Consider the following 9,795-nt stretch of genomic DNA (forward strand, 5'->3'; position numbering starts at 1 on the left):
AGCTGAGTTAGTGTGAGCTAGCTCAGTTCTTTAGCCTCCAGCTCACACTTTTTTCTCTGAGTATGCGATAAATCATCCCGGAGCAAACTAATTGGTGCAGCAGCTCACAACTTTAATGCCAGTAGCTCAGAAAGAAGGATTTTTCCTCACAAGACTCCGCAGCGTAGAGAGTGAGATGTGGCGTGGGGTGGGGGGGAGAGAAAGAGGGAGCAGATCAAGGAAATGGGAGTCTGAAGGGGGGAGATTTGGGGAGGCTGCAGGAAAAGCTGAGGGAGCTGGGGAGGGGGTGCTGATGGGGGCACGGGGACCGTGTTGTTGGACCCCCAGAAGACCCACACCGTGGAACAGAAGATGAAGAGTAGAAGGCAGGGGGAGGAAATCCTTCTCCTCAATATCCAGGCCGTGCCCTTCTGTTTTAGGGAAATGAAGGCAGGAGGGTCCCCTCGCCTTCCAACATTTGATTTGCTTGGGGTTTGATGCTCTGGGGGATGTATTTTTCTTGCTTCCATATAGTCCCAGTGCATCTCTTGGTCCCCTGCCGGGGTTTCCCGTGGCTTTTCTGCCATCTTGCCCAAACCAGGTTTGAGGTGAAGATGAATTCTACAAGCAAAGCAAGGTGACTGCCATTTCAATCTCCCCCATCCCAACCCCAACAGTAGCTGTTTTTCCTTCTCCAAGGAAGGAGTGGGAGTGTCCGTCTTTTTTAGATTTTGGCAGTTGACTAGGGTATAGTGATAGACACCACATGACTATCAGGCTATTCCAATATATTAATACAGAATTTGCAGAACACTGGAACAGCCCATGCGGTAACCAAGACTCCCTCTAACCTGTGGAGTCTTGAGAGCAAAAATTCTACTTGGTGAGCCACTGAAATCAAAGTTGTGAGCTACTGCATAAATTACTTTGCTCTGAGGGCATTTTTCTGGAGCTAAGGCAAAAATGTGTGAACTGTTGGCTAAAAACTGTGAGCTGGGTCACACTAACTCAGAGGGAACACTGGCACAGGTAACTGTTTTTTGGAGGGCATTGTGGGGAGCTTGGAGCAGGGGAAATGGAGGGAGACCTTCCCCTCTGGGACCGAGACTAAAGCTGATGGAATGGACAGGACTCATTTGTGCTCTTTCCTTCTGATTTTTTCAAGGCAAGGATTCAAGCTTCCCTTAGGACTGGAGGGAGAGGAACATTTTTTGGGGGAAGCCTCCCTCTGCTCAAATCTCCCCACCCAGGCAGAGAGTGCAACAACTTTTCCCCTGCAGAGCTAGTTTTCTGAGTGCAGGGAGAATTCAGATCTGAGCTGGAGTCTCTCGTCTGCCGCCTTGAATCAGGCACTCCATCCCACCCCATTGTTACTGCCCCTATATGCCTTGTTCATATGGAAGGCATAACCAGGCTGCACTGCAGCGCAAGCAAAATAAAAAAACATCAGAGAGGCCATGTTGGATCAGGCCAATGGCCCATCCAGTCCAACACTCTGTCACACAGTGGCCAAAAAACCAGGTGCCATCCAGAGGTCCACTAGCGGGGCCAGGACAATAGAAGCCCTCCTACTGTTGCCCCCCTGCCCAGGTACTAAGAAAACAGAGCATCACTGCCCCAGACAGAAAGTTCCATTCTACGCCCCGTGGCTAATAGCCACTGAAGGACCCCTACTCCAAATGTTTATTCCATTCCCTCTTGAAGCTGTCTATGCTTGCAGCCGCCACCACCTCCTGCAGCAGTGAATTCCATGCGTTAATCACTCTTTGGAACCCTTTGGAGAGCCAGTTTGGTGTAGTGGTTAAGTGTGTGGACTCTTATCTGGGAGAACCGGGTTTGATTCCCCACTCCTCCACTTGTACCTGCTAGCATGGCCTTGGGTCTGCCATAGCTCTGGCAGAGGTTGTCCTTGAAAGGGCAGCTGCTGTGAGAGCCCTCTCCAGCCCCACCCACCTCACAGGGTGTCTGTTGTGGGGGAGGAAGGTTAAGGAGATTGTGAGCCGCTCTGAGACTCTTCGGAGTGGAGGGAGGGATATAAATCCAATATCTTCTTCTTCTTCTCAATAACAATGGGCATGGGATTGGATCACTCTGGACACCCTATGGCAGGCTTGGCACACGAAATGGAGTCTGGCCTCACTTTGGTCCAGCTGGCCCATCCTTCAGACACACTGTGCCCTCCAGGTTCAGCACATAAATGCCTTTAGCAATGCAGATAAGAATGCCTCTCCCTTGTCTCCGGCTAAGGCCTGGTCCCCAGGCTGGGGAGAAAGCCAAGCACCCAGCTACATTAAGTCTCCTCTCAGCCTCCAGCAAATGCAAAGAACCTCCAGCCTCCAGCAAATGCAAGAAAAGTGGGAAAGTCTTTTTCACTTGGATTTGTCTTCTCCTCAAATCTTTTTGTCTTCTGTTAATAACACCTCCGGGTGCATCTGTATCAATGTTTCCTGACAACACCCTGTTTCTGAGTCCCAGCTCTCCTGGCTCCACCTCAAATGTTAATTGCTCTCTTGCTTTCCTTTTGAATAGTCTAATCACCCTGCCTAGTTTGAATTCTTCTCCATCACCTTTCTAGAAATGGGCTATCAGCACCTAGTGTGGTTACACCCACAGCAGTCCCCCTAGCTTCCTGAGCCCCTTTGTCTCTCTCAGAAGCACCCACCTGCTCCTCTTTGCATACTTTATCTCCTAACTTCCTAATCCATTCATACATTGTTCTGAGGAACATCCTGACTTCTTGTGCCTCAGGACAGGTTTCGGTCTACTTAAGGAGGGTCTCTGGGCCCGTTCAGGGTGTTCAGTCTTGGAGCCTTCAGACTCACACCCCTGAACTCTGCTTGGGAACCTTCCTCAGAAGAACACTGGTCGTTCTGCTGCCTCCTCTTTGGACTTCTGCTCACTGGACAGGTAGCTATGAAAGCCTTTTCACCCCCACAGATATTACCCCCTATCTGCTCTGCTAGAGATCTGTTTTTCTGGTGTTCTTCTCTCTGCGCTAGTTTAATTCAGTGTATGTGTGTATTTTTATTATTTTATCATTTAAAACTGGAATTTGTAATTATTTTTACACAACAATTGCAAATAATAATAATAATACTCCATACATGTATGGATAATATATAAATAAAAATTAACAAACATTTAAACATGGTACCACAGATTATCGAAAATTTGAAATGGAGTAAAGTTAGTAAATATAAGCCAATACTGTTCCAGTTTTATAAATTGCTCCATGTCTAGTAAAAGGAAGAAGTCAGATATTTCTTTGTAATTGTATTTTTCACTTCTTCATTAAGGTTTACATAGTCAGAAAAGGAGAACCATTCTTCTAGGAAGTTAGTCTTCTTTGTAGGAACCTCTGCTATATAAATTTGTGGAGCTCATTAATCCACAGCTGTAACTGCCCATCCCTCAGTCCACCACTGTTGAATTGTTGGCTCAGTCTTTTCCTTCCAATGTTTAGCTACAAGAACCTTCGCAGCGATGAATAATAATGATGCCAATTCCCTTTTAAGCTGTGAATTTTTAAAGCTGGCCACAAATTCAGTGGGATTGATTCTGGTGTAGGAGGAATTGTACCATTCAAAATTTTATTTATACTGCTAGCCACTAATGGTCAGAATAATTTCACCCTGGGACATTTCCATCAGCCGTGCTTGAAAGTACCTGGGAATTGACATCCTTCCCAACAATTGGGGCTCTGTTTGGATTTAGATCAGTATAGTTTCTGGGGATTTAAATACCATCTTGGGTTTATTTTAAAGTTTTGAAGTTTAATTTTTAAATAATAAGTTTTCTATAAAGCCAAAGACCAGAGTAATTTCCACTGATCTTCTTCCAAAGTCATTTCAAAAGTCCTGGTTATTTGTTTTATTTTTAAGACAATTCTCTCTCTATTACCATTTCATATGGTTTTTTTGAAAGATATATCTGTCTCTGAAATTATTACTGATGTGCTCATAGTGGAATCTCGGTCCTAAATAGCTCTACCTGGGTCTGCTTATACTAATTTCCCCCCCATGAAAAAGAGGAGTCCCCCCCAGCATTTCTTGTTACACTATTAGGGCTCTCCCACCTCATTCCCAGAACATTCTCCTAAGAAATCTTTTGGGGGGGAGGGCAGGCAGGAGGGTGTTGCTGCCCCCAGAGAGGAGGAGGGAGGAGTGCGGCTTCAGGCAGGGAAGGGGTTGGCAGAGTTTGAGGGGAAAATGTTTCCAGGGGAGGAGAGGGTTGGATGAATAAGGCCCCCCATGTGATTTCTTTCTTATTTGTATTTATACCCTGCCCTCCCCAGTCAGTCAGTCAGGTGGATCTGTTCCAAGGTTTTTACTGATATCAGTAGGAGCTGTACTCCCGAGGCAAGCCCAAAGTACAGAATAAAGAAAAATACATTTTATACCTATCACTGGCCGCAACTCCCTCCCCTGTCCTCTCATTGGATGAGAGAGCAAGGTTTCCAACAGGGGTGGCCAAACCGTGGCTCGGGAGCCACATGTGGCTCTTTCACGCATATTGTGTGGCTCTTGAAGCCCCCCCCCCACCCCATTGGCTGGCTTGGAGAAGGCATCTCTCTCTTTGAATCACTTCTCCGAGCCAAGCCAGACAGTGGCTTGGAGACTGCGTTTGAAGTTGCTTTCTTTCCACCTCCCAGCCTCCCCCGATCTATTTGCTGCCTTCCTTCCTTCCTGTCTCAAACATCTGACATTCACATCTTGTGGCTCTCAGACATCTGACATTTATTCTATGTGGCTCTTACATTAAGCAAGTTTGGCCACCCCGGTTTACAATTTCCAGGCCGCCCACTACACATTAGCTCCTTAATATGAACCCCACCCTCAACATAACATTGTATGAGCATGTAACTGAAGCAATTGCTTATGCTGGGCGTGCAAATGCATATTCATAAATCCATTAAGCATGCTCAGTAGGTCTCCACTGCCTGTAAGTCTTCATCTGTACTCTACTTTTCTGTCTGCCAAGACCCCTGGTCCCTCATCTGTAACATTGGATGCATAAATTTTGCCTAATAATGTCGCCATTTCTTTGGACATCTCCTTTGTTAAAATTCCTCTTTTTACCGATTAACTTTTTAATATATATATATAAATATATTTTTATTGTTTTGATCATTTACATCGAGCTTATCCTTTTTCTCATACAGAGTATACATCTAAATCTCTATCTCCCTTTACAAGGTATTCTTGCTCGGTCCTTTTAGTCTAAATGTTCTTATATCAGTGCATATTGAGGCCTTCTTGCTTTCAAGTAGTACAGTCGCTCTTTAGTCTTCTTCCCCTTCTAGGCCTTATTAAGTCCATTTTCTCTTTCACCTTCATATTCTTGTCACTTCCGAGCTTTTCCTGTCCTGACGGTAGGGATGAGAATGTATTTAGTACCTAGGATTTGATTTCCTATTACAATCATCAATCTATTTTTCTTCCCTAATCCCTCCCTCCCTCCCTTGCATACTCAATTTCTAGCCAGGGGCACAAATTAAGAAGCTTCCATTGAATGTCCCGCCGTTGACCTTCTAGTGACCACTTTAAATATGGATACCATTTCTCCTTTTTGTTTTTGACCCCTATTGCTCATCTCGATTAATCATGGCTATAATGTCCGACTGAACATATTCAAATAAATAATTATGCCAGTTTTGCTCTGTCCATTTGGTTTTATCCTTCCAGCCAAAGGCTATTACAGCCTTGCCAGCTAGCATCATTGCTTTGAATAGATCCAGCCCTTCTTTATTGACTCCATGTTTATTTAATATCTCCCAAGCATTAAATCTAGATCTATCTTTGGTCTTATAGGGAAAAAGTTATGGATATGCTCTATTACGTTTTCCCAAAAGGATTTAACTTCTGAGCATTCCCACCACATGTGGGAATACTATCCTTTTTTCTTTCCACAGTGCCAACAGTTAGAATTCAAACCCTGGAACATATTGGCTAACGTTGCTGGCGTTCTGTACCATTTTCTGAGGAACTTTAACTCCACTTCTCTGAATTTATGTGTTTTAAGCTGATGTATACCTTTCTTGAGACTGTCAAATACATTATCTGCTAAGTTAGTTTCAGAGCTCCATTTTTTATGAACTAATTTTTTTATCTCTTCCTTATCCGTCGTCATTTTCTTATATATCCTTCCTACTGTCCCCTTTGTTTTTATCATCCCTTTTAACAACTCCTCCATTGGTTCTCCTTCAGTCACCAATCTGTCTTCTATTGTCTTCCTAATTCTGTTATATCACCCTGTTATTTTCAGCCAATATCTCCTACCTATTTCATCGTACAATGTTTGCAATGGTTTGAGTGACCGCCAACCTAACATATCTTGTAACCTGTTATACCCTTTTTTACTGAGGGTCTTCTCATCAAAGGCTTCTAATGGGGTTTGTTTAGATGTTCCCTTTAACCATTTTAATTTTTACCAATTAACTGATGGCTGGGTATTAACCCTTTCCATTCACTTGTCTCACTTCAGCTCAGATTTCTAATCCAGGTGTGGCCAAACTTGCTTAACGTAAGAGCCACAAAGAATAAATGTCAGATATCTCAGAGCCCACAAGACATGAACATTAGATGTTTGAGAGCCACGAGACAGGAAGGAAGGAAGGAAAATAGATTGGGGGGGGGGAGGGAGAGGTGAAAAGAAAGCAACTTTTAACTTCAAATGCATTCTCCAAGTCACCGGACGGCTTGTCTTGGAGAAGTGATGTAAAGAGAGAAATGCCTTCTCCAAGCCACCTGACGGTGCATTGGGGGCCTTGAGAGCCGCACAATATGTGTGAAAGAGCCACAGTTCGGCCACCCCTGTTCTAATCCATTTCCCTCACCCAGATAAAATGGCTGGTGGAGGGGAGAGATGTGGGCTAAAGACTCCTGAGTCTTGATAGATCAAATCCAGGATCTTGAACTGTGCTCTGAATTCAGCCTGGAGAGAGGTTGACTCCAGGGACTGGCACAGGAAATGTGTGTGGAGCAAAAATGGATTCCCAGCGACTTTCTTTCGCTCCCTCCCAGGTCGGTAGAAAGACACCCTCGAGGCCTCCTCCACCATCTCCACTGTGTGCTGAAGGAAAAAGAGCCGCCATGCAGCCAGCTCAGGTACGGAGGGAGGTAGGATCGCTGGAGAGATGTAGGGCAGGCAGTAGGGATGCTTCTCTGTTCAGAAATCGGGCTCCTTCCCCTTGATTCTCGTGTTCTCCGCTGGGAAGGCAGAAAAACCGCCACCCCCGTCTAGGGTGGTTTCTGCAGAGAGACAGGAGAACTGGAACATTCCTTTTGATTGGGTCCAAATCCAAAAGCCTCCATAACAATATTGAATTTTCCCATGGAAAAGTGTTTGGTCCATTATAATACGGCCATCTTTGGCCTCTTCCCCTCAAGGCTGGTAGCCCTCTGTGGCTGTGGAGACCCCTCTGGTTCCAAAATGCTCCCTGGAGGGCTGGAGGTGGAGAGAGATGTCCCCTTGGGGCTTTTCTTACCACTTCTTTCTGCTGCTCTTCCACTATGAATTGGCTCTCTGTGTTTTTGGCTCCCTTCCCCCCCATGGACCAGCTTTCCAGTGAGGTAACAAAATGCTTCCTTCTCCTTCTTGCAGGCAGGGGTGTCCTTCGAAGAGGTGGCCGTGACCTTCACCCCGGGGGAGTGGAGCCTGCTGCGCCCAACCCAGAGAGCTCTGTACAAGGAAGTCATGCTGGAGAATTTTGGGAACGTGGCCTCTCTGGGTGAGGAGCCTTTTCTCCTTCTTTCCGTGAGGAGTGGCTGTGAGGTGTTCCTTAGGGTGGAAGAAGGTGGTCAGGCTGCCTGCCCTGGTCCCATTGGTGGTCTCTGCCCCCCTCCGCTCTCCTCCCTCTGGTGTGGGGAGGGCTCTGTGCACTCCTTGCAGAGAGGGGGCCCCTGCCTGGCACTTCTGGGCCTGAACCCCCTGAGAGGGCCTTGGAAGAGGTGCCAAGGGAGGCCTGGTCTGGAGATGGTGGGAGGCTCTAAGTAGGGGCTTCCCTCCAGTCTGGGCTGAGGCGTGGCTGCTGCCTCTGCTGTCATTTCAGTTCTCAGCTGGCCTCTCCATCTCAGCTTGGGATGGAACAGGCACATGACTGCCAGTGTTATGCCAGCACCCCTCTCGTTGCCTAGCGGCTCAGACTGCCCCAGAAAAAAGCAAAAAAATTTCGCTTAAAGCCTTCCCCCCACAAAAGGAGGGACGGTGGCTCAGTGGTAGAGCATCTGCTTGGGAAGCAGAAGGTCCCAGGTTCAATCCCCGGCATCTCCAAAAAAGGGTCCAGGCAAATAGGTGTGAAAAACCTCAGCTTGAGACCCTGGAGAGCCGCTGCCAGTCTAAGAAGACAATACTGACTTGGATGGACCCAGGGTCTGATTCAGTATAAGGCAGCTTCATATGTTCATATGTTCAAAAGCTTATACCCAGAATTAAACTTTGTTGGTCTTAAAAGTGCCCAAAGAGATATTTGTTTTGACTCCCAGCTGCCAACTTCCTTTGTTGTCTTCCTTTATCTTAATGTTGAATAAAAATCAGCCCTTTTAAAAGAATCACCTCACTGTTTTGTGGGGAAATGCTGCACCCACCTGCAGTCTGTGTGTACAGAGGCTGAGGTCCCAAGAGCCCCAGAGTTGGGGACACATGAGTGCCTGGCCCCATATCCAGGCTCCTACAGAGTCTCAGTATGAGGAAAGAGGGATGAGTCTTGACCCCATACGATACCCCTCTTTGCCGCTCCCATTGCTTGCCTGTGTGTGTTTCTGGAGGGACAGTCAGTCTGGCTCAGAGTGAGATCCAGATGGGCAGCCGTGTTAGTCTGTCTGCAGCAGCAGAAAAGGGCGAGAGTGCAGGAGCACCTTCAAGACTAACAAGATTTGTGGCAGGGCATGACCGTCAGGAGTCACGGTGAGCAGAAGAAGTAGCGAGTGGTGAGTCACCAAAGCTCAGCCCCTGCCACAAATTTCATTATGTTATTATTTATTATTCACTAAATTTTATTATACATGAGGGTGCTCTTTTTAGCTGGTTTGGAATGGTTGAACTGATGAGCAGACAAAAGAGGTCTAATTTTGTGGGTTTCCCCCCTGATAAACAGGTCCTCTGATCGCCAAGCCTGAGCTCATATCCCGGCTGGAAGGAGACAAAGAGCCGTTTCTCCTGGATTGTGATGGACTGGCAGGTAGGGGGGCTTCAGAAGTCTGTCTTGGGACTGGGCGTGGCCTGCACTTCCTTCCAAGGGCTGGAGAATTTCACTGGCTTTGCTTGTTCTTGCAGTTTGCCCTGCAAAGGGCTTGGGGGAATAGCGGATGCTGAAATGGTGCCTGTAGATCTTCAGCCCAGGACAAAAGGCGATTTCCTTCTGCCTCCTCTGATGGCCCTTTTGCCAAGTCCAGCTCAGTGTTGTCCACTCTGGAGGGAGAGTTTTCCAGAGCAGGGTGTTGGCCAGCCCTCTTTTGCCTGCAATCCCTTGATCTAGAGATTCCAGGCCTTGATGCTGCCTCTCTGGGCCTGCAAAGCAGAAAATATGTGCTTTATGGTAGAGTTGTGACTCAAAGCAACCCCAGACTGCTGTCCTGGCCCTGGGCATGGAGCAGGGTTGCACGTGATTGTCAAAGTTCTGGTGCCTACAAGACAGCGATATAAAATCCAGCCTCTTGCAGGGGAAGTCTTGGTTTGGTGTAGTGGTTAAGTGTGCGGACTCTTATCTGGGAGAACCGGGTTTGATTCCCTACTCCTCCACTTGCAGCTGCTGGAATGGCCTTGGGTCAGCCATAGCTATTGCAGGAGTTGGAAAGGTCTGTGAGCCCCACTCACCTC

General features: G+C 46.9%; 1 protein-coding gene across 1 annotated transcript in view; it reads left to right on the forward strand.

The window, feature by feature from the left end:
* Positions 1 to 7,027: 7,027 nt before the first annotated feature.
* Positions 7,028 to 9,795, forward strand: part of LOC132582668 (zinc finger protein 420-like) — a 103,599-nt gene continuing 100,831 nt past the window's right edge. The window contains exon 1 of the mRNA XM_060254382.1: positions 7,028 to 7,085. Coding sequence (XP_060110365.1) covers positions 7,071 to 7,085 — 15 coding nt within the window. The 5' untranslated portion in view covers positions 7,028 to 7,070. The remainder of the gene's footprint in view (positions 7,086 to 9,795) is intronic.

The sequence above is a fragment of the Heteronotia binoei genome, chromosome 1 (assembly GCF_032191835.1).
Source record: "Heteronotia binoei isolate CCM8104 ecotype False Entrance Well chromosome 1, APGP_CSIRO_Hbin_v1, whole genome shotgun sequence".
Taxonomy (NCBI): Eukaryota; Metazoa; Chordata; class Lepidosauria; order Squamata; family Gekkonidae; genus Heteronotia; species Heteronotia binoei.